We start from the raw sequence: 26,287 nt of genomic DNA, 5'->3' as shown, positions 1-26,287 counted from the left end.
GAGGTTATTGATATTTTTCCCAGCAATCTTGATTCCAACTTGTGCTTCATCCAGCCCAGCGTTTCTCATGATGTACTCTGCATATAAGTTAAATAAGCAGGGTGACAATATACAGCCTTGACATACTCCTTTTCCTATTTGGAACCAGTCTGTTGTTCCATGTCCAGTTCTAACTGTTCCTTCCTGACCTGCATATGGATTTCTCAAGAGACAGGTCAGCTGGTCTGGTATTCCCATCTCTTTCATATCTTCTGCTATCTTTCATATATTCTGTTAGCCTCAGTTTTTGTTTTTTATTTTTTTGGTGGATAAAACTGAGATTCCCAGGATTCAAATAATTCCTCCAACTATTCACAGTTTGTCAGATTCAAGCCTAAAAGTAGAGTGGACTGAAGTCCCAGTCCCAAACTTGATCAGCTGAATTTTATGCAAAAGGCTGTCATAAACTGACTTCACTTTTCAAAAAAAAAGGCATTTTTATGTCACCATTCAGAAGAGAAAAGTTGATTATTTCTCTTCTTTCTTCTCAACTAATGGTAATTTTTTCCTCTATCACTTTCTCACTCTTAGGTGCTGCTAAGAATGTGATAGATTTTTTTTTTTTTCCAGGAAGAAGTTAGCAAATATTTCCAGGTACTTTCTTAATAAATATTTCTAGGTACTTTCTTTATAGAACTGAAGTCACGTTTCAAGATAATACACTTAGAGACACTTCTTCATTGGGTATGGTCTTGTCTTCATAATGTAGAGATTAAAAAGGAAATACAGCTTAGTCTCTGTCCACTAGGAGAGAGCCTTTCAAACCTAATGTGCATATGAGTCATGGGAAGATCTGATTAAAGGATGGGTTCAGTAGGTCGAATTCCATCCAAGACTCTGTGTTTCTAACAAGCTGCCAGGAGATGCAGACACTGCTGGTTCATGGAGATCCTTTAACTAGCAAGGCTTGGGGAGTGTACACGTGGAGGAAAAGGGGCTCTTATTTGAGATACAATAAGAGGTTGAAAACTGCATGGCGTGAGCTGCACAAGGAATTGGACGATTAGGTTTTGAAGACACAATACTCAAGACAATCACAGGTCTTTATGAGCTGCTGCTGAATCTGTGTTCAATAATCCAGACTTCTGCCCTCAAATAAAATTTCCTTCAGCATAATAATTGTCAGAACTGTGTTTAAGGTTTAGTCTTCTCATACTCCCTTATATTGTCAGAAATATCAAATCAGGAAATTGTAATAATTAGGAGTCCCTCAACTTACAAAATTGCATATCTACTTTCACTTGTATCCCTCTATATTTAGCTAAATTTCTCACCTTCCCAGCAGAGGATTCAAAATCAACTTAGAATGGCCCCTGTTAGATAGAGAGGGCTTTTTTTTCCTTCTTTATTTTTAAGCGTAGACCATTCATTTTGCTTTCCTTTGGGGTCCAGGTATTTCAGGCCATTGGCAAAGAAATAAGCAAATAAGTGAGAAAGTGCTCTTTATTTAAAAACATTACCATGTATTTCTCATGGCTTGTGTCTGGAATGATAGTAATACACTTGCAGTCAGTTTTTAAAATAACAAAACAGGTAAGTGTATTAATGTGTGTCATGCTGTTAATTTTCTGTATTATTATTATTTTTATTACAAAGCCTCAGCTAAATCCTACATTGTTCCTTAATTGCTTTAGAGTCCTTACTGTAATATTTCAAGTAATTTTAAAAGCCATTTTTATAATGTTAGTAGTTTAAATTCTGTAAGAGATCATGAAAATACACATGAGACCACTAAGTCTGATAGAACCAAAACTTCTCTCTGCATTAATTTATCACTACACTGATAATAGAACTCATTTTTAGTCTATAGCTGATGCCCAATATCTAGGACTATTTTTAATTCTATGATGCATTATTATAACATGTGTGGCATATATAGCTAATTATCCTAATAGCCAATATTTAATGAGTACTTGTGCATACTTTAACTTTATACCTATCAATGTGTGTTACTTAAAGAATGTAAATTGCTGTTATAAGCCTCAAGGTAAACTTTTGACTCAGTAAACTTTTTTCTTATTACAGAATATGAAAAATACTTATAAATCTACCCTCAGAAATGGCGCTGAAATTTTTTTCTTAATGTGATATGTTTACCTGTAATTCAATATGGTAAATAAAATTCTTTTAAAAGTATATAGCAGGTACACATATTCATATGATTCTAGTTCAACTTTAACAACTGTTTAGCAAGTCTAGAAAAGATGTCGCTCAACATGGCTTGTTGAGTGCGCAGGCTGCTGGTTAATACCATTGGGAGTAAAGTCTCTGAACTCATTTTTTTATTCTTTGTTGATTTTTCTAAACTATTCCCATATTTAAAAATTTCAAACTTTGTGGAGTTTTAGAAATATTTATAAGAATACATTTAAGCATAAAGGTGTATAGAATGCATAGAATAAATTTCAATTTATAACACAATTGCATACTAATCATCATTAGCAAATTATATATAACTATATATTAAAGAATAATATATAAATTGCATTATACAATAAGATAAAACACATGACTTAACGTATGTAACCTTTTTGTTGTGGGTTTTCCTTATTTCAAATGAATTATATTTTTATTCTTCTAGTTCCATCATTTAGTTAACATATGGACTACATTCTGGGCCACGCCTGGGTTCTTCAATAAGTTTTCTGTCATAGTTAAAGGACCAGGATGGGGTCCAGGTAAACCAAGACTTGGACTGATTGAAGAAATCCCAGAGGTAAATAGTATTCATGAATTTGTTGATGGCAAAGATTAATTTCCTATTGTCAGGTCTTAAGCCAGACTGTAATTCATGCTGACTTCATGCAAATCTGAAAAAAGATGTTTCCTGAGGCAGATGCAGTCACACAATATGTAACTTAATGAGTGGACACCACCTAGGGGCCAATAAGAGGGGTGCCGTCTCCCAGACTGATGCTGCCTCTTCCTAGGGAGCATGGTTTGGGGCAGAGCACCAGAGACTGGTTTTCTTGGCTCAAACCCACAGCCAAGAGCCTTTGTGTAGTGCAAACACACAGACACTTGTGGGTCCCTCACAGAACCTAGAATGTGAGAGATGGAGGGAGCCTTTTGGATGATTCCAGTCTTCATTTGTCCATGAAAAACTGAGATCTACAGAATTGAGGATCTGAAGCCACACCAAAATGACGTGGTTATTGGATTCGACCAAAACTTTATTCATTCCATAGTGTAGTGGTAGCAGTAAATGCAGAAATCCATTAAAAATAAAACATTAAGCAAAGTGGAGATGTAAAACATAGAAATCCAAATGAAAAATTCAATTTCAATATGGAATTCCTCTGATGAAAATGAAAAAGGAACTTATTTCCAATCATTTAGCATATATATTGTGATTGCTTATCAAGATAACTGTCATTAATAGTAATACAAAAACAATAAGCCACTCTTGATTTCAGAGATAATTATGAGTATAAAAATTAGCCAGTATTTCAAGGAAATGAAATCATATGTTTTATTTGAATATGTTATTTTTAAAAAATCTCAATTTAAATAAGGATGTTTTCTCTTGCAGTTATGAAAGCTGCTGTATTGGAATTTCCCAGACACCTGGTTATGTTCACAGCTAGTTATAGAACAGCATTCTAAACTAATAGAGGTGAAAATAGTTTGCTTATTTCAGCTCCAGAGAGTCTAGTCAGCTATGGTTCATTTATTATTTTCCTTTTTTTCAATAGATAATTCTAAGTGAATATTTTAAAGTCATATCGATGCCTAAATCTGCATTATAAGGATAGGATTATAGTGTTTCTGGGAAACTGTAGTCCGGAAAAGTTGTTTTGAATAAGACAGTGTTTCTCTTTGCAGCTAGATTATCTCCACTACCCCAAATCACCTTCCATTTTCTCTTTTGCTATACTTTGACATATAATCATGGACATATTTTAATATTTCATTTAACATGTTCATTTTGTTTATGTTAATCATCAGTATCAATTCTTACATTGCTCTATATAAAGCGGACAAGATCAAACTCATAATGTTTCTGAAATGAGAAACAAGTCTCCTAATTTTTATATTTTTTCTATATGAAGTAATAAACATAAATCGTTTCAAGGATTAAAAAAAAAGCAAAATCTTTCATTTCTTTTTTTATATCTCCTCTTCACTTAGTGTGAATTTCAATGAGAGAGATAATGGAGCACTATCATGGAAAAGTTTTTTTCTGTCTTCCTAGGTCGAGGGGAAAGAAGTTCCTTTCACATCATCGGCATCTCAGCTATTGAAGATATATGTACTGGTACAGTTTACTCTGATACTGGCATTTTATGAAGAGACCTTTGCAGATAAAGCTGTAAGTAGTGCTAATTTTAAATAGAGTGTGAAAAAATTATCTGTCACTCTGAAAATGATAATAAGCTCTCTTTTCTCCCTGCGCTCTATTCTTTTCTGTAGTTTTTTGAATTTTGGCAATATCTCACATTTAAACAGGTAAACAAATTCATCTACAATCAATTTAATTAATTGAGCCAATTATAAGTTAATTATATCCAAAATATTTCTGTATAAAGTGTCCATCAAATAGTAAATTATTAATCTAAATGGCAAGTAGGAAGTGATTTGCCAGAAATAAATTCTTCAACAATTATAAGGAAAGTATTTCAGAAGTTAGAATCAAGTATTTTGGGGAAAGTGGACTTCACATCAATTTCAACATGCTTATCTTCAGTTAGAGAATACCCTGATAACTTGAATTTAGGGGATTTGCAACATATGGTGAGGTTTATTTATTGTGTACTTTCTAAATATTCAAAACACTGTTTGTCTTACTCAAGCACAAGAGCACTGGACCAGGATTTAGAATCTGGATTCTGATTTAGGCATTACTACCTGGGGAATAGTTTTTTGGCCACATAAGAATACCTTCACTGCCTACATCTTGAAGAAAATAAGAATAGCATAATGTGTATAACAACGCCCTGTAAACTACAAAGAGATAAAAACAGAAGTATTTTAAAGTATTTGTTTTGTATCATAGATGTATTCACATTATGTTTTTTTCCAAAAAATACTTAAGATAGTTCAAAGAAATACATAAATTATAATAAAGTAACTAGGTTGGAGAATTCCCCCTTGACTCAGAGGTAAAGAATCTGCCTGTAATGCAGAAGACACAGGAGACACAGGTTCGATCCCTGGGTGGGGAAGATCCCCTGGAGGAGGGCATGGCAATCCACTCCAATATTCTTGCCTGGAGAGTTCCATGGACAGAGGAGCCTGGTGGGCTACAGTCCATGGGGTCCCAAAGAGTCGGTACGACCGAAGCGGCTGAGCACGCATACACAGCTAGGTAGGAAATAGGTGAAATAGAAAGTAGAATGACGGGAGAATGGAAAATCGGTGTCTTTGACTTTGTCACCAAGTAAATACTTACCTCATAAAAGAACCTCACTGAGTTAAGAATGTTGAGGACTCAATGAGGACTCATTCATAGCTCTGTGTGAATAACAGTTAGTTAGGCTGTAAAGAAATAAGGAAAAGGGTGTTTCCATTTTCAGCCAGGTGGATTAGATACACTGACATCTTTTTAAGGTGTATCAAACACCTAAAATTGCTGGGAAAATGTAATTTTTAAGAAAACTCTTTACACTACATAGATGAGTTGGCAAAAAGAAATTGAGGCACTCCTTAGATGCTGAAAATGTTGAGAAAATGCAGGTTCAGTGAGGTGCTATTTCTGACCTGCCAGCTGCCCAGGCCCTGAATAGTCACTGTTGGTCAGTTCCTTAAGGGACCTGAAACAAAGCTCAGAGTCTACATGGGTAGAAAGTCAGTTATAGAATTTCAAGTAAAACAACTGAAAGCAAAAGAAATACTCTTAGTGAAGGGATGGAGAGGAGGATGAGGAAAAGAAACATAAAACAGAAACTTGCCCTTACTGAACTTGGCTTTGAGTAGGCAAAAAAGAAGTCTTCCCTGTGATTTTTTAGCTACAAACCATCTCTCACTCAAATATGCATGCAGGATTTACACTAATCATTAGTTTATAAACCTAAACTAAATACATAGTTTGGTGTCAGGTGAGGACTCATGTTTAAAAGTCTCATGTTCAAATCATGCTTATAGCAGCCCTCTCAAACACAAGTCTCAGCATAGTCCCGAAGTAATATCTCAGTGATAATAAACATAGAGATAAAAAGCACAGAAACACACTAGGAGAAAGCCACCATGACAAAGCACTTAGCAGAAATAACAAAGGAGTTAATAGATTTTGAAAATAAAATCAATTAAAACATGAATTAAGTAAATTTAATGTTTGAAGAAGCAAAGTTGAAATTAAAAAGAAATTAGAAATTATGGAAAATCAAGACACAATGATGAAGCACATTTAAAAATAATCAAATTAAACTTCTAGAACACAAAAATAGAGTGGACATGAGGAGGTCAGCGACTTCATTGACAGTTTGCTGCTGCTGCTGCTCCTAAGTCACTTCAGTTGTGTCCGACTCTTTGTGACCCGGTGGACGATAGCTCACCAGGTTCCTCTGTTCATGGGATTATCCAGGCAAGAATACTGGAGTAGATCGCCAGGCCCTCTTCCAGGGAATCTTCCCAGCCCAGGGATCAAACCCATGTCCTCCCGCACTGCAGGTAGATATTTTACCTTCTGAGCTACCAGGGAAGTCCAAAACTACTGAAGTGAGTAACCTTCTCCAGGGGATCTTCCCAACCCAGGAATCAAACCAGGGTCTCCTGTATTGCAGGTGGCTTCTTTACCAGCTGAGCTACTAGGGAAACCCCACTCTACCATAATGCTACCTGAAGACTATTAAAAGAGAATTAGTGCATTAAAAGAGCAAAAATATATATATCTATGATACAGTGCTAACAGACAATGATATGAAAAAACTAATAGAAATTACCTTTAGACATAAAAATTAGTGTGAAAAAGTCTAAGAAAATGTAAAAATCAAGAAAATGCATATGAATACAAATGGGATTAGCGGGCAGTGAATTCAGGCAAGATTTATCACCTTTTTCAAAGATTATTGACAGATATCAGTCTATCCATGAAAGCTCCATAGTAGAAGTTGATAAATAAGATATGCAGAAAAATTAGTCTAGTATAAGGTTATGTTAAAATAACTTTAATATATAAAGGCTTCCCTGGTGGCTCAGATGGTGAAGAATCTGCCTGCAATGCAGGAGACCTGGGTTCGATCCCTGAGTTGCAAAGATCCCCTGAAGGATGGTATGGAAACCCACTCCAGTATTCTTGCCTGGAGAATTCCAGACAGAGGAGCCTGGCAAGCTACAGTCCACAGGGTCGCAAAGAGTCTGTTCTAAGGAACAGAATATCCAATTAAATGCAGCTTAAATGAAACTGAAAATTCAGAGGCCAGTATTTCGAGGATTGATTAGTTTAGCAGTTCAAAGATTCAGAGTTTCCAAAAGGCTTCTCTACAGTTCTCTGGACTTTCATCATCACAATTACAGCAATTCTGGGCATCCTGTCCTGACAGTGACACCAAAAGCAGCAAGTCATTTCTTAGAAATTTCTTTTAAGAAAGAGAGGGGAAAGATTCCAGAGTATTTCTCAGCACATGTCCTTTCGTGTCTCTTTGTTCAGGACGAATTCATATGCCCACACTGAAACAATAACTAACACCAGGTCATGAATTAACCATGAATATATCATATGAATAAATCATATTAAATCATATCATAATTCAATCCCTGGGGATAAAGGGTTCACTTTCCTGCTGAGCATATCCCTTCTTTTTACCTGGATAAGATCAGCAGAGTATTAATATAGTAGAAATGGGGGATATTTTCTGGTTGGACAAATAACTGTATGTCACAGTGTATCTTGCTAAATAAAATAGATTTACAGAAAGTTACTACAGACACTATTGGATAACCTTGAAGAAAGCCATTTTAACTTTAAACATTATTTAAAGACTTTAATGATCTATGTATGTTTGTGTGTTTTTTGCATTTAAAATTAATAACCCAATATTGCTATACATAGTGACTCTAATTTTGGACAATAGACAAGTTCACTTGTCCTCTCACTCCATGTATAACTTAATAAAAAAAAAAGCTACAGAAAAGACTTCCCTGATTTTAGCAGAAAACAATGATTTCATTTCCAGTTTCCATTCTATGAGCTTAAAAGAAGAAATAGGATACAGTGTGACCAGAAATGCTTTGGAAATATCATGATAGGAAATATACGGGTTTACTCTTTGCTGGGTCATATATGTGCTACACTAATGAAACCATTCCACGTTGTAGCAAGTTCATTTGTCTTTAGCTGCAAAAGAAACAAAATTTGAAGCCAACAATTTCTTTCAGGAGGAAAGGTTTCTTAAAAGCAGCATGGATTACATTACTCTTAGCAATGCGTGTGTTGATGTCAAACTAACATAATGGTTAGACTTATTAATTGCTTCACCTAGGGCCTCATAATCATGTCTTCTATATTACGTAATTATCCCATCACTGATTACTTTGTTATTTTAACTTGTTCTCCTACGTTATGATTAAAATATATGTGCATTAATGGAGGTTTGATAATTGAGTAACACCAGAAAAAAAGCTGCATCATCTATATCTAAATATCTACCTAACTTTTGATATACTGATCAATACTGAGTACAGTTGGCATTATTGAATTTTTAGACTAAATATAGTCTCAAAATAAATTAACCTAATTCACAGAAATAAAAATGAAGATTTACCCATTTTGACTTTGCAAGAGAGGCCTTAATATTAAGTTCACCAAGAGAATTTGACTGTGTAGGCATGAGTGAGTGCTACTTGGGTTAAAATGTAGCCAGACAGGGTGTACATTACAATACGTAACTCATAGCATGGTTTTCGCAAGATTTTTCCACTGTCGTAAAAAACTATATGAGAAACTGATGTAGATATGTCAACAAAGAGAAATATCAAGTGATGAAATCCTTTTCAGATTGAAATTAAAGTTGGAGACAGCTTCATCCTTGACACAAATTAATTTTGAAAAGTGCATTTGCTTATTTCCCACACATGTTTTCCTTTGCTAAAAACATGCTGTGCAACTAGTGGGAAAAAAAGTTTGCTTATTTGCAAAATTCTATAGTGCCTTTGTAGTCTCAGGGATGTTTAAAAGCATCTGAAGACATTAAAATCCAACAGAAATATTTTTTTTCCAGGTTGACTGTAGCCAATAATCACACAGAAAAGTTGTGGCTGACTTGTAATTGCAGACCCTGCTGTAGTCGGACAGCCTTTTCTGTTTACGCATATACCAGAGTAGATAAATACCTACTTGTTTAATGTACGCAAGTTCTGCATAAATAACTCTGAGAGTCAAAAAAGCAATTTGATGGCTGCCAGAAAGATGTAAAAAGGCACATTCCTTTCTCACTGAAATTTGCAATGCATACATTTAAATAGATATTGTTTAGTTTAGTGATATGACCCACAGTCTTTCATGTTGATTTTACTTTAGTAATGCTTGGGAAATCAATTCCTAAGCTGCCAGGGTTCACTGCATGGGGTGATGTCATGAATAAGGGTTTGAAATGGAAATATGGATGCACTAACATGCTTCCAAAGTAAAACTTTAAAGGCAATGCTATCCTTTTCAATAATAGACTCAAAACAGTTTGAATATTTAATAAGGTTGTATAATAGAATATGGGCTTCCCGGTGGCTCAGATGGTAAAGAATCTGTCTGCAGTGCAGGAGACCCAGGTTCATTCCCTGGATTGGAAAGATCCCTTGGAGAAGGAAATGGCTACTTACTCCAGTATTCTTGCCTGGAGAATCCCATGGACAGAGGAGCCTGGTGGGCTACAGTCCATGAGTTGCAAAGAGTTGGACAGGACTGAGCAACTAACACTTTCACATAATAGAATGTATAGTAAAGTTAGTGCAGATATGTCTAACACAGATTATTTAGTGATACATTTCAAGTTAATGAGGCATTTGAGATTATTCATATAAGTCTGGAAACAGGATTTTATAGTCTTCAATTCCCCTGGATGCTGTACTCTGTAAAACATTATGGGCAGTAAACTTTTGCAGCAGTGCTTTCATATTGACAGGTTTTAACAGATCCTTAGGAAAAAAAATCAATATATCTAGTTGTACTTTCATAACAGAGAGTGTCACTTGCTCAAATTAGATCTAATTTAGGACCTACATGAAACATCTCGAGTCAATATTCAGTGCGTACTGTTTTCCTCCAGTGCAGCCCACTGGGATTGAATTTAATTTCCTAAAGTTTTTAGGTGGTAACTGAAGTAATATGAAAAAAGAAATGTAGGCTAAATTGAGTATCAATTATAATTTAAAGCCATGAAATGAATGTAATAAATGTGTATTAGTAAAGGGAGGCTATTAACCAAAGCTACCTGTCTAATAAGCATAGATTTCAGGAACTTAGAAAAGTGATTCCTGTGAATGCCAATGAAAAATATAGTTTTGTCCATTGTATTGAAATATGATAAAGTGGGAAATTGAAAGTTTAAAATGCCTTTTGCATCAAATAATGGAATATTAACTGAAATTAAATACATCTTCATACTATTAGTACTGTCTTAAAGTTTGATCAGTTATCAGGCAACTCCTTTAAAAGCTTTCATATAATAAATACCCTGTACCATAAACTGCTTATAATTTGAATTCATATCTCATTTTGATTTATTAAAACTATGTAAAAATTAGACACTTTAATTCAGTGTTGGAAACTCAAAATCTCAGTGCACAGATTTTGAGGGTCTTATTTACTAAAAGTCATCCTCTTGAAAAGACGGGCTACCCAGGTGGCGCAATGGTAAAGAATTTGCCTGGGATGCAAGAGAAGTGGGTTGATCCCTGGGTCGGGGAGATCCCCTGGCGGATGGTATGGAAATCTGCTCCAGTATTCTTGCCTGAGAAATCCCATGGATGCTGAGGCCTGGCAGGCTACAGTCTATGGGGTTGCAACCAATTGGACACAACTGAGTGACTGAGCATCCTGAAAGGAAGTTTGCTTCTCTGAGACTGTCTTTTAAAACCTTTGTTATCTTTTATATTTTGGGAAAGATCTAAAAGGTGTATAGCCAATATTTCTATTTATTTCTTAGTGAAAAAATAAAAGTATCCTATCAAGAGTATAGAAAAAGTTGGCATACTGAGTTTAGTGCAGTCTTAAAACAAATACTGATAACTTAGAAAGATTCCAGTGACCCCTGGAATAGTTGTAGTGAACATCCAAAAATGATAATGATAATATCATTGTGAATGTCTTCCTAAGCAAATGTCATAGGACCTTTCATTGCTAAGTTTGCTCAGCCTTGGACTAACTGCTATTCGATACTGAGGTAAGACCCTTTCATGTTCTCTGCCCACTTCCCAGTGAATCATGAGCTGGTTCATTCTGCTGGCGGCAACTTGTACTAGAGCCTGCCCTGCTGTGAGCCCTGGGCGTTGTGAACTCTAGTTCTCTTCCAGCCTTCGATAGTCTCCCCAGATATGCATGAGCTGATGTGTGAGACCGCGTGGGCACCCTCTGCAGATGAAGAGAGTTCTGTCTATGCAGCTCTCTCCTCTTTGGTCCTATCTACCAAACAGTCCCTCATGGCTCAGGCGGTAAAGAATCTGCCTGCTGTGCAGTAGACACAGTTTCAGTAGGGATCAGGAAGATTCCCTGGGGAGGAGAATGGCTACCCATTCAAGTTCTCTTGCCTGTAAAGTCCTATAGACAGAGGAGCCTGGCAGGCTGCAGTCCATAGGGTTGCAAACAGTCAGACATGATTGAGCAACTAACTTTTTCTTCTAAACAATAGCCTCTTTGGGCTTCTCCAAAACCCCAGCTCTCTTTCCCCAAATCAGGAAGTCTGCCAGGTCCCTCTGAGTTCCCTCTGTGCTGCAGCCTAGAAGCTCTCTCAAGGTAGTAGCCTGGGGCAATAGTAGGGGTTCATGCCTTTTGTATCCCATTTCCCTGGAATCGCTAGTCTTTGTTGCCTTATATCCAGGGTCTTGAAAATGATTGCCTTGTTGATATATTGTTTATTTTGTTTTCAAGTGGAAGGGAAAATCAATCCTTGTTTCTCTGTTGAGTTCAGTGCACATTCATTTTTTCTTAACAGAGTAGAATCATAACTTAAAATATAATTGAAACTAATTATTCAAGGTATGTTACTTAAATTTTTTAAAATAAAATTTTTGCTTTTACTTCTTACATGTTTTTGTAGAAAGTCATTAACTCCATATAAATTAATTGCTTCTTAAGTGTGTATTTGTTATACATTTTAGGCAATGTATTTTCACCTTTGATATATATTTATTTTGCTTGCTTCTAGTTTGAAATTATAGAAAATGTTCATTCTAATCGAATATCTTTATGTATACTTCAGTAGTAACCAAAAGTTCTGAAAATGTAGAAGAAAACAATGTAGTCAATATTGACTTTTTAAAAAGAAAACAGGATTTTATTTTGATATAGATTGTTTAGATTCACATAGAATTACAAATTGCTTTATGACATCACCTTGAGTTCTGCTCCTGTATTTAAGTTGTAATTCTGGGAAGCATCTTCAAGCCTTCAGGTTTCAGCTCAGGGTATCTAAAAAGATGATGGTGAGATGGTTGAATGGCATCACCAGCTCAATGGGCATGAGTCTAAGCAAACTACGGGAGATAGTGAAGGATGGGGAGGGAAGCCAGGCATGTTGCAGCCCCTGGGGTCGCAAAGAGTCAGACATGATTTAGTGACTGAACAACAACAACTTCAGTCTAAAAGAAGCCACTAGAGTCATGGGGATGATGAGGCAGCGGAGCAGGTATGCCTCCAACCAAATTTTCTGCCTTCACATCAGAGGTTATGGACGTTTAACTATTAGGGAATTTTTTACCTTATTTTTACAGATGTTTGTGAAAATGAGCACTCTGAATCAAAATAATGATTTTAGTAGACTTTTCCAGACACCTTACAGTGAAACTCCTAAAAATATACCACCGTGATATAATGAAATGAAGACATTTTCATCTCTAAATCCTTAGGATTATGAAAAATTTTATCAAATTATCTTTGATGATAAACGTCTAAAAAAAGAATTTACATAGGAGATTACTATTATTTGAGGACGTAGTGTATGGATCTGTTATCTCCCTTTGTGACGTTTGTTGTGTGGGAAAATATAAAAGGTCATTGTGTTGGTCACCAGAATTTTTTTTTCCATGAACAAGTAAGAGGGTGATATCTCCATTCAAGAAGAAAACAGCTTTCTTCCTTATATACCTATGGGCAAGGAAGGACTCTCACACCTTCATTAATTGTGAAAGCAACAAGCATATGATTTATGCATTCCTATGTAGTTAATGCTGCCTTATGAGTATTTTTTTCTCATCTACTTAAAGTAGCAGGGAAGTAGTGTTCTTCAGGCATAAATGCTTGGATGGTGATTCCTATACCAGGAAACCTAAGGAAATAAGAGCTACCAAACTGCTTAGGATTTGAAAGATAATTTTAAAGGAGAAAAATTAATTCCTTGCTTCATAAGCTTTTTATAGTTATGGACATCCTCATTTTTGTGATAAATACTTATATTCAATGCTTAATTTACAACAATTCCATTTTAGCACTTGAGAGTGATATTCTACATGAAAGATATACTAGCAGTAAATGGTGTGAAATGGTGGGAAGCCCAATGAAAAATGAAATTGTACTGTTATAAAAAGATTAACAAGCTTCATGTCATTTCACCTCTTGTTTAAAACACAGGAGGCTAAGTATTTACAGTGATCAAAGTCTATAAATTCTATTCTGTTTTTTTGCTCTAGTGTAGCCAGACTATTGTCCAACCAGCAGGCATTGAAGGAGTATGGTTTCTGGGGCAGGGATTCTGACTTTCCTGCTCACTCTCGTAAACTCCTGTTTACCACACTGTCTAGCAAAGGCTCAATACATATTCATACAATGAATTTGTAGAAATCAGAGACTGTCTCCTGCATTGGCAGGTGGGTTCTTTACCACTGGTACCACCTGGCAAGCCCAACAAAAGATATTATATGGAAAAATGTAAAAGTTCCATAGAAAAATGGACTCTTTAAGGAAACATGTGCTCCATATTGAATTCCTTTTTTGAGGAATCTGTTTCCTTTAAACTGAGTTTCAGGATGGTTTTGTTCTTTATGAAATTAAATATAGAAATATTAAAGCAGTCAATGTTTTAAATATTTAATACAAGTATGTAGTATATTACTATTAAATTGTTAATTAAAAAACTGAATTTTTTAATTTTAAAGAACTAATACATTTATATTAAATTAAATATTTAATGTTTTAATATTAAACTACTTATTAAGCCAGTTAGAATTATTTTAAAGGTATGAGTAATAGACACATATGTAAAATATTCAATCATTTGGTCACTCAACAAACATAGATGCTCTATGGAAAATACAACAGAATAAAGTTATAGATAATAAAGTTTACATAGGGTGAACAAGGATATGTGATAGTTACCTGAATGAAATAAAGGGATAAACCTTAAGGATCACTGGAGGAAGTCATTTTAAGCCTAAGAAACTGTAGGAGAAATAGATTTGAGTAGGAAGTACATCATATTCAAGAGCGGAATTTCTGATATAGCTTAAGAGTGAAAGACAGAAATTGTCCAGGGATGATACGATAACACTGGGTATGTTGTATGGAGGCCAGAGTAAAGCCTGAGCTGTAGTCAGAGTGAGATTTGAAGCTCGTGGGGGATTTCGAATTTAAGAATGGTATAACATGACTTGTGTTTTTGAAGAGACAACTCTGGCTACATACTCAGCGTGGGAAGCCAGGATAGGTGGACACACAACTTAGAGAGGCCAGTCAGGAGGGTGTTTTAATTGTGTGTGTGGGCAAATGAAAAGCTGGAGGTGCCAGCCCTCAAACGAAGAGAAGCAGGGAGAGTGTGGTATGGAAGAGGAACGCAAATATAGGGCTGTAATCAGGCTAAATTTCAGGTACTTAGTAGCCAACAGAGGCTTGACAAGGCAGGCAAATAGTCATATTAAGTTGGTTTTCACACCAACACCATTAGCTAGGATGCAATTTGCAGAGAGAGGAGTTCTTTATTATTTTTTGGCTCAGGGATCATAAATTCCCTTACCAAAACAAAAAATATATTTTGCCCTGTCTCTTAATTTCCTGTGATATTTGGAAGAGCTAATTAACCTTTTATTTGTGCTTCCTTATCATACTATAATTAATTAAGATTACCTTGAGTGCTATTTGGAAAATTAGTAAAGCCTAAATATAATAGCATTGATAATTATTATGACCATTTGTTGACTTCTTACTTTATGCCAAGCACTCTTCTAAGTATTTTATTACAGTCTTTGCCAAAATCATATTTTATTTGAAATGTACTGAATGCATAACACAGCTTAGAAATGCTGAAAAATTTGATCATGTTTACATGACTAATAGGTTCAAATAATTTCAAACCCTGCATTCTTTTAGAGCATTTAAAATCATGCTACAGGTTTGAGGCACAAATCATTTCTCCCTCCCATATGAATTTTTTCCTAAAAGATCAAAAAGAAGCAGTAATGATATGCTAAGTCACTTCAGTCATGTCTGACTCTTTGTGACCCTATGAATGGTAGCCTGCCAGGTTCCTCTGTCCATGGGATTTTCCAAGCAATTTTCTTCTCCTATATATATATAGTATATATATATATATAGTATAGTATAATATATATATAATATATATATTATATAAATATAATATATATATATATTTATGTGTGTGTGTGCATGTGTGTGTGTGTATTATTGTTTAATCATGAAGTTGTGTCCAACTCTTAAGACCCCATGGACTGTAGCCTGCCAGGCTCTTCTATCCATGGGATTTCCCAGCAAGAATACTGGAGTGGGTTGCTACTTCCTTCTTCAATAATGGTAATAAGAAGCATGTTTTTAGAAACAAAATATTTCCCTTAAGTCAACATTCCCTGGTTGCTCAGTGGTAAAGAATCTGCCTGCAATGCAGGAGACTCAGGAGACATGGGTTTGATTCCTGGGTCAGGAAGATCCCCGCAAGGAGGAAATAGCAACACACTCCAGTATTCTTGTCTGAAAAATCCCATGGGCAGAGGAGCCTGGTGGGCTACAGTCCATGGGATTGCAAAGAATCAGACACGACTGAGCACACACATACACAATCTGTTCTCTGCTCAAGCACACCTCGTTACTTCTACCATGAGGAAAATATTTTGTTTGTTTTGCTTTACTGTCCCAGAGAAGCCACTGCTGAGTTTCACACACCTAAATAGCATTTTCCTGCTCTCCAAATCTCCATTTAAACATTGTGGAATTCCCCGAATTCTCCATCCTGTATCTGATATCCAGCACTGTCTCCACTTTCCTAAGCATCCTGACACTTTTTATTCAGATCTTTGACTACTCAATAATAGTCCTGTACTGAACTATGGCTCTGGAGGGTTAAATTCCCTTGGCAATTCTGGATGACATACTAGGCATATGGAAAGTGACTTGGGAAGTGTTAGAAATTGCCCATAAGAGACGGGGCTGATTCAGAAGATGATGTGGAACAGAGATACTGGGTGTGAGCAGCAGTGGCAATTGGTACCTTTTGTTTATAACTTTGGACAGATGCTGCTTAGTTGTAAAAGTGTATATTAGTTAATAATGACTTGACGTTACCTCTAGTTAGGAAAAAGAAAAATGAGAGAGTGTTTGATCACTCTATTAACCAATGTAATGCAACCTTTGGTGTTCTTGTGAACCATCAATCCCATCAGTGAGTAGGGAAGCCGTCCGGTGGTTGTCTGTGTATCCAACTCCTTGATTTTATTCATCTACTGTCAATCTGAAGCAGTAACCACCTGGCCCTCACACAAGTAACTTCAGTATAGACCTCTGCTTCCAATCCCTTTAAGTGTGTTGCTCATATGGATTCTACCACCATCACACTTTGGGGTCAGTTAGGTCTATTTTGAATTTCAGAGATATCGTTTGTTTCTGTGTGACGGAAAAGTTACTTAATCTTTTGAGTCTCATTTCATTTGCTTTCTCATAGTCAAAGCTTATAGAATACCTATTCTGCAAGTTTGTTGGGGACATAAAAAGAATTAATGTGTATAAAACACATAGTATGGAAGCTGTAAAACAGTAGATGCTCAATAAACGTAACTGTTAAATTTTTACATGTAAGCAAAACATATAATTAATTTGTAATTATGATAGAGAGATATGTTGTTTTTGTTACTACCTCAAAAAAGGACTTTTGACTTATAGGTAGGAATATATAGGTTTCATCAAAGTGTGAGTGGATATGTATAATCTCTTTCATGTACATGTTCACACTAATAAACACATTCTTCTTTAAATATTTTCTTGATTAAAGGCAGTTTTGAGTTTGAAACAACAAAGACTTGGCTGATATTAAAAATAACCGTTTAAAGGTGGTATTTATTCATAAAAGGTAAGTGATTTCTCCATACGTGGGGATACAGGTGTTTCAAAGAATTATGAAAGTCAAAACTCTAAAGAATTATTAGCAAGAACACTTTAAGCAAAGTATCATTAGAATTGTCTAATTCATTCTCCAAGTGCCCAGGAAGATAACTAAATGATATTAGGAAAACCAAAATATTCCTTGTATATTCAACCTTTTTGAAAAATGTCAGTAACAAATGATGCAACATAAAATAAAATTGGGGCTGCTGTTCCTCCCAGCTTTAAATTCTAATGCTCATTTGGCTGACCCACCCAAAGAATCCATTGGTTTCTTTGTTTGTTTGATAGGTACTATCTCAGGTCAGTCTCCTTCTGAGGGTTTGCTTCATTATCCTGACCTTGACCTCCATTGGATTTCTTTTGGATCAAAGGTAAAAAGTGAAATTCTTTCATCTTATGTAACTTTGTAATGTGATTTTAAAAATATCTGTGAAATTTTGAAATTCGGCAAACATTGTTATTAAAAGAGTAAAGCTGAAGCTGCGATTTCACACTTTCATTTTAAATGCAACAGAGTAGTGGTTTGTTCGATTTTACATCAAAGGATCATTTTAAATCTAAGCCCTTTAGATGAAATTTAGGTTTGTCAAATATATTAAGAAAACCCATAAAATAAAATGATTGATTTGGCAAAACATAGAGTATAACTCTGAGTACTTAATAAAATATAAAAATGATTTGAGTATTTTCCTTTGCTATTGAATAGTTCACAGTATATGCCTAAATGTATGTACAGTTGTTTCTCGGTATCCATTGGAGATTGGGTCCAGAACCTAGCCCCTCATACCAAAATTTGCAGATGCTCAAGTCCCTTATATAAAATAATGTGTATATATATGCACAGAACCTATGCATAGGCTCCCATAAATTTAAATCATCTCTAGATCACGTATAATACCTAACACAATGTATACTGTATTATAAATGCAATATAAATGCTACGTAAATAGTTGCTGGCAGTGGCGAATCCAAGTTTTGTGTTTTGAAACTTTCTGAAATTTTTAAAAAATATTTTTTCATCTTAGATTGGTTGAATCTGAGATGCAAAACCCACGATTATGGAGGGCCACCAGTGTATTTAAAGTTTTATGTTCTTTACCCCCATACAGTACAGTATAAAAAAATGTTTTTATTTTTATCATTTATTTTGTTTGGCTTTTCATCCCTACTTTTCTATACTAGAGATAAAATACATACTGAGCCACAAAAAAGAAAAATAGAAAAACTGAGTCAGAAGGCAATCTGAAATAACCCAGATCCAAAGCATCAGGATCATATATTAAGGATCACAATTCTATTTGTATATACTTACTAAAATGATCAATCAGCCAATAGCAACAGTACAACAGTATACTGTTCTTTAATGAAGACTTTTTTATTTTCATGGATACAAATAAATAAGCTGAATAGCAGGCTATTGATTTTACTGCAATATATCCTAAGGTATAGTAAGTTATGGTATGTGTTTATATAAAAGTCTCCACTGCCTTTGGCCTTATTTAGGAACTCATGCTGGATATAGGTATGTTATTGTGGAAAGGAAGTGAAATGTTGAAAATTTTCCTTTGAAACTGAGAACTAGTTAGATATGTTTGTTATTTAATGCTGGGCTGGAAACTGTCAGTGGAGAAATGAAAGAGAAAGAAAGAAAAGGCATAAAGATTTGAAAGGAATTAATAAAACAATTAGAAAATTAATTTATATTAATCTAGAAATCTGAGTAGTGAATTAATTAGAAAATCCAAGGTATCTATAGGGAATTTATTCAAATTAATGGATGAATTTAGGAAAAGTTTTAAATAAATTATCAACTATATTTTTATATACTAGAAAATATAAAAGCTTTATGCAAAAGATCAAATATATCAACTAGCAAGAAAAAAAAGTCCAAAAAAAGGAGTAGTATATCTCTAAACCATACATAAAACTACTGAATAATATGAAAAATAAAGAATTAAAAAATGGAGAGATACTATATTCATAGATTGGAGTACTCAATTTTGTGAAGATTACAATCACAGCAGTTGGTTTACATACTCAGTGCAATATGAATTACAATTATAAAAAGTTTCTTCTCTGTGGAATTTGACAGACTCTTTCTAAAATATATATATATATGGAAATGCAAAGGCCTAATAATAGCCAACACAGTCTTGAGATTTTTTTTAATGGCAGGAGCTGAGCTACGGGCTATCAAGATATATTATAAATCTATAGTAATTAAACATGTTTTATTGGCATAAAGATTAGAACAGAAAATCTAGAAACAGATCTACACATATGTAAAGACTTGATTTCTGACAAAGTCATCCCTGCAGAGCTATGGGAAAAGGAAAAGGCTGTCTTTTCAATACATGGTCTTAGAAAAATTGGATCTCCACATAGGAATAAGAAAAATAAACTTGACAAATAATTCACTCCATAAAAATTAATTCTGGTTTCAGGGGATTGTAGACTTTAAAGTGAGAGGAAAGTCAGTACAGATTCCAGCAGATAGCATAGTAATATATGTCTATAACCTTGAAGTAGGTAAAAATAATAAATGGTCCACAACAATCCATAATATAGATAAAATTTGTGAATTAGGTTATAATAATATTACGAAAGTCAGTTCTTCAAAAATAAAATCTTAATAAGACAGTAAAAAAAAATAAAATTTTGAGGTAGGAAAAGCTATTTGCAATTTTTTATAAACTTCAAAGATCTTATGTCAAAAATGTCTAAAATTAAAAGAATTGACAATACAAGCTGTGAAATGCTTACACTCTGAAGAAGGTGGTTTATATTGGGATACCTAATTTGAAGAATGTTTTGAGTATTTCATTAAACTTGGCTGTCCAATCCCAGGTGTATACTAACCAATACACCCAAAGGCATATAAAAGAATGTTCAGAAAGCATTGTTCTTAATAAAAAAATGTGGCCAACAATCTAAATGTCCTTCCCAAGGTGAATGGATGCGTGAATATTGGTCTATTCACACAACAGAATACTATGCACAAATGAAGAATGAGCTGCTGCTATATGCAGAAATGTAGATGTATCTCACTAACAACACTGAAAGATATTAGATACAAAAAAAGTGCACGTGATATAATCCCATTTACAAAAAAATAGAAAAAAAGATAAAAGTAGAAAATAGTTTTTAGGAATTTATGCTAAATCAATAAAAATGTAAATAAAAAGGTAGGAGATGGTATGAGTACCATAAATGATAAACAACAGGTGGTGATTCTTTCTGCAACAGAGAGAGAGAGCGCACAGAGGGAGGGTGGGACACTGAAGAGGTGAGATGTGCCTAGGGGTGCTAATGTTGAGTGGTGTTGTATGGCTGTTTATTTGTTGAAAGTCATTGAGCTGTATATTTCTGTTTTGTGTGTTTCTTCCTATGTATGTTCTAATTCACAATATAAAAGGCCATAGAACACAAATAATAAAAATGAATTGTTTTAAAATAGAAATTTAAAAAATAATAATAAAATAAAATAGAAATTTTATTTTGTTTTATCATTGAAAATTACCCAAATATCAATTTAAAAAGTTTACAGTGATGATACAAAATTATTTTACAAAGGGAAAGATTTCTTAACTTTTTGTACATACACAAAAATCATACTACTGTATTCTAAATTAACCAAATAAAATATAGCTATATTATAATGATATTAGTTCAATAATATTTTGTTAGAAAATTGTACATCATAAAAATACCATTTGTCCTTTATGAAAATATTTAATTATACAGTAAGTGTTGGTTGAATTCATTGTGAAGTTTATTTGAATCCGATAAAGCAGCTGTTCACTACTGCTATTACAAGGCAATTTACAAATGCCTATATGTGACCTTCAACTATGTTTTAAATACACATACATACTTTATATATGTCAGAATTTGAGTTTCAAGAATTCTGTATTATAAAGAAAACATTCATCACAAAATTATTGACCAAAATCTATATTCATGCTACCTATAATATCAGATTTAGCAAAATATTATCATATTCCCAATATTTCACTATTCAAGCATTCATTATTTTAGAGTAGTTAACTATATCAGCCCTCCTAAGAAGTCATTTATTAAATGAATGAAGTATTAATATATTGGGTGAGTGAGGGGAGTCTAGTCTCTAAACCCTAGAAATTTAGTTGTCTAATATTTTATTTATTAGTTGAAAATGTTTCACCCCAATTCATCAATGCTCAAACTAAGTTTGATCAATTGATCAATAATAGATTTTCTTTAAAAAGATGCATTTTGTGTCTTAGTTTAATGCCTGTTTACAAACAGCTTCAGAGGTACGTGCTCCTCAAATATATTAAAATATTAGGTGTTTCTTGAAAATGAAAACAAGTTATTAATTATTAAAATAATCAGTGAATTATAAATAATTCATAATTAATTATGAAAATAAATGCGTTAATAAACCAATCCATTTTATTATATAACAGACAATAAAGAACATTCAAAGGTAACACATGTAAATGACATTTTATTTCAGACCTAAGGCAGCTGTTCTGGAAATGTTCCGTTGCTTGGTGTTCCTAGTGCTCTGCAGAGCAGGTCATCTGAAGCCTTGCATCTCTTCTTGGTCATTTGCTTTTGAGGTAAGACGTTTGCTTTAGATAGCTATAGCAGGGTTAACAATTGGTTGCATATTTAGCTCATCCATTCAGCAATGTTTTTGTCTATTTATTCTGTGAGTAGTACATGTGGGAGATTTTTACCCATTCATTTACAGTACTTATTTGTTGTGTTCCCTTGTGCTAGTTTATATTGTTGAGTCTCAATTTTTGTTCTCTAAATTTGGATTGATATCATTAGCCTTCATAAAACAGTTGGACAAATTGCATTGCATGATGTTTAGAAAGAAATTAGGCTATAAAATTTTTTCTCAGCAAGTAGTAAAAGTGGTTTTTACAAAGAAGTTCTTGGCAGAGATTGTGCCATTTGAGACTTTTCTTTTTTAGGCTTTTAAGTGAAAATTGGGATTAAGATATTTTGTCCAAAAAAAAAGAGACATTTTGTCAAGTACCTGCAAGTTAATAATTCTTTAGAAATCAAATCATTAATGTTACTGAGATCTTTCTACAACTGAAAATATGTTTAATTTGACCTTGTGTTGTTAGGATTAATACTTATCTTCTAAGAACTACATAGAAACTTTGAATACATATTTATGACTTAGATGTCTGTTTAAAATGTTATTTTTATCACTAATGCTTTAATGGACAAGGTTTTAGTCTTTTAAATTTAGGGTTATATCGTTTAATTTTGGTACTAAGAAACCTGCCAACATTCCTGGAATGTGCATTGTGTAACCTTATTTAAGCATGAAACATAAATGCTAACATTTTCTCCAATGTTAGTGGAAAAATTGAAGTAGACACTTTCATAACAGAGTAACAGTTATAAGTTGGGACTGACTGTTTGGAAGAGAAATCAGTGATATCTGTCAAATTGCAAATACTCTTACCCTTTCATCCAACACTTCTGTCCTAGGAATTTATGCTACACAAATGATATATTCATATGTGTGTTAATTAATGTATATAGAATATTAATCATTTGTAATGGAATGCTGAAAACAGTCATTAACAATCATTAATGTCCTATTAAACCATTAATAGGAAACTGCTTAAAAATTATGGTTAACATAGTGAAGAAGAATATGCATTTAGCAGTGGAAACAGGGAAGTCTTTAATACCAGTATGAAGCATTTATTAAAAATACATATATATTTGAGGTGGCTCCATCATATGTATGGCCTTCCCTAGTGGCTCAGCAGTAAAAAATCTGTGTGCAGTGCAAGAGATGTGGATTTGATCCCTGGGTCAGGAAGATCCAAGAAAGTGGCAACCCACTCCAGTATTCTTGCCTGGGAAATCCCATGGACAGAGGAGCCTGGAGGGCTACAGTCCATGGGGTCACAAAGAGTTGGACATGACTTAGCAACTAAACAACAATAACAACAGGTGTGTGTGTGTGTGTGTGTGTGTGTGTGTAAATATATATATATATATAAAATGGGGAGAGAGAGAGAAGAAAGAAGGAGAGAATAAAACATGATACAGGAGAGTATGTGTGAAGTATGTGAAGTGTGCTACCATACAAAGCACATTGTATAAAAATGAGGAAGGGGAGTAATATGCATATAAATACTTTTGTAAAAAAAAATAATAAAATAAATATTTTTGTATGTTTGCAAATATTTCCATAAATATAATCAAGATTCTAATACATGGTTGCCTGTGGGAAAGTGAACTGTGTGCCTCAAAGAAAGGACTAGAGGAAAAATTATTCATTAAGTTAATATTTTTGGTACCTTAAACTTTCTGAACCATGTAAATATATTTCTATTTCTAAAAATATCTGAATTTAAAATGATGAAGCATTAAATATTAGAATCAGTATATTGGATATCATCTAGTCTATGTATTCAAATAGGTATTAAATAAAGTTTATACATCTACATGTATTTTGTTTCTTGAGGTTACAACCCCAAATTGTTTCACATTCTATAGATGGGAAGATAATTCTAATTGTAGGGAGGAAACAGAGTAATTCTGCTTAATACACCTACTCTTGGGTATATTGTGATAGTTTATCTTACATGCTCCAAAACAATGAGAGAATGTAGGTTCTTAAGTTATCCATGTTGTAAATGTGAAAATATATGATTACAAAACACAGGTTTTTTTTTTTTTTTTTTTTATTAGTTGGAGGCTAATTACTTCACAACATTTCAGTGGGTTTTGTCATACATTGATATGAATCAGCCATGGATTTACACGTATTCCCCATCCCGATCCCCGCTCCCACCTCCCTCTCCACCCGATTCCTCTGGGTCTTCCCAGTGCACCAGGCCGGAGCACTTGTCTCATGCATCCCACCTGGGCTGGTGATCTGTTTCACCATAGATAATATACATGCTGTTCTTTTGAAATATCCCACCCTCACATTCTCCCACAGGGTTCAAAAGTCTGTTCTGTATTTCTGTGTCTCTTTTTCTGTTTTGCATATAGGGTTATCGTTACCATCTTTCTAAATTCCATATATATGTGTTAGTATGCTGTAATGTTCTTTATCTTTCTGGCTTACTTCACTCTGTACAAGGGGCTCCAGCTTCATCCATCTCATTAGGACTGGTTCAAATGAATTCTTTTTAATGGCTGAGTAATATTCCATGGTGTATATGTACCACAGCTTCTTTATCCATTCATCTGCTGATGGGCATCTAGGTTGCTTCCATGACCTGGCTATTATAAACAGTGCTGCGATGAACATTGGGGTGCACGTGTCTCTTTAAGATCTGGTTTCCTCAGTGTGTATGCCCAGAAGTGGGATTGCTGGGTCATATGGCAGTTCTATTTCCAGTTTTTTAAGAAATCACACTGTTTTCCATAGCGGCTGTACTAGTTTGCATTCCCACCAACAGTGTAAGAGGGTTCCCTTTTCTCCGCACCCTCTCCAGCATTTATTGCTTGTAGACTTTTGGATAGCAGCCATCCTGACTGGCGTGTAATGGTACCTCATTGTGGTTTTGATTTGCATTTCTCTAATAATGAGTGATGTTGAGCATCTTTTCATGTGTTTGTTAGCCATCTGTTTGTCTTCTTTGGAGAAATGTCTGTTTAGTTCTTTGGCCCATTTTTTGATTGGGTCATTTATTTTTCTGGAATTGAGCTTCAGGAGTTGCTTGTATATTTTTGAGATTAATCCTTTGTCTGTTTCTTCATTTGCTATTATTTTCTCCCAATCTGAGGGCTGTCTTTTCACCTTACTTATAGTTTCCTTTGTAGTGCAAAAGCTTTTAAGTTTCATTAGGTCCCATTTGTTTAGTTTTGCTTTTATTTCCAATATTCTGGGAGGTGGGTCATAGAGGATCTTGCTGTGATTTATGTCGGAGAGTGTTTTGCCTATGTTCTTCTCTAGGAGTTTTATAGTTTCTGGTCTTACATTTAGATCTTTAATCCATTTTGAGTTTCTTTTTGTGTATGGTGTTAGAAAGTGTTCTAGTTTCATTCTTTTACAAGTGGTTGACCAGTTTTCCCAGCACCACTTGTTAAAGAGGTTGTCTTTTTTCCATTGTATATCCTTGCCTCCTTTGTCAAAGATAAGGTGTCCATAGGTTCATGGATTTACCTCTGGGCTTTCTATTCTGTTCCATTGATCTATATTTCTGTCTTTGTGCCAGGACTATACTGTCTTGATGACTGTGGCTTTGTAGTAGAGTCTGAAGTCAGGCAGGTTGATTCCTCCAGTTCCATTCTTCTTTCTCAAGATTACTTTGGCTATTCGAGGTTTTTTGTATTTCCATACAAATTGTGAAATTATTTGGTCTAGTTCTGTGAAAAATACCGTTGGTAGCTTGATAGGGATTGCATTGAATCTATAGATTGCTTTGGGTAGAATAGCCATTTTGACAATATTGATTCTTCCAATCCATGAACATGGTATGTTTCTCCATCTGTTTGTGTCCTCTTTGATTTCTTTCATCAGTGTTTTATAGTTTTCTATATATAGGTCTTTTGTTTCTTTAGGTAGATATACTCCTAAGTATTTTATTCTTTTTGTTGCAATGGTGAATGGTATTGTTTCCTTAATTTCTCTGTCTGTTTTTTCATTGTTAGTATATAGGAATGCAAGGGATTTCTGTGTGTTAATTTTATATCCTGCAACTTTACTATATTCATTGATTAGCTCTAGTAATTTTCTAGTAGAGTCTTTAGGGTTTTCTATGTAGAGGATCATGTCATCTGCAAACAGTGAGAGTTTCA

General features: G+C 34.3%; 1 protein-coding gene across 3 annotated transcripts in view; it reads left to right on the top strand.

Moving 5' to 3' along the window:
• The window catches only part of AGMO (alkylglycerol monooxygenase), a 362,881-nt gene that overhangs the window by 176,567 nt on the left and 160,027 nt on the right, over positions 1-26,287 (top strand). For all 3 annotated transcript variants that reach the window (XM_061165005.1, XM_061165006.1, XM_061165007.1), the window contains exons 9-12: positions 2,621-2,755; positions 4,235-4,351; positions 17,798-17,880; positions 22,008-22,113. In XM_061165005.1, coding sequence (XP_061020988.1) covers positions 2,621-2,755; positions 4,235-4,351; positions 17,798-17,880; positions 22,008-22,113 — 441 coding nt within the window. The remainder of the gene's footprint in view (positions 1-2,620; positions 2,756-4,234; positions 4,352-17,797; positions 17,881-22,007; positions 22,114-26,287) is intronic.

The sequence above is a fragment of the Dama dama genome, chromosome 18, assembly GCF_033118175.1.
Source record: "Dama dama isolate Ldn47 chromosome 18, ASM3311817v1, whole genome shotgun sequence".
In the NCBI taxonomy this organism is placed as follows: Eukaryota; Metazoa; Chordata; class Mammalia; order Artiodactyla; family Cervidae; genus Dama; species Dama dama.
The sequence above is the reverse complement of the archived record's forward strand: the minus strand, read 5'-3'. Positions and strand labels throughout refer to the sequence as shown.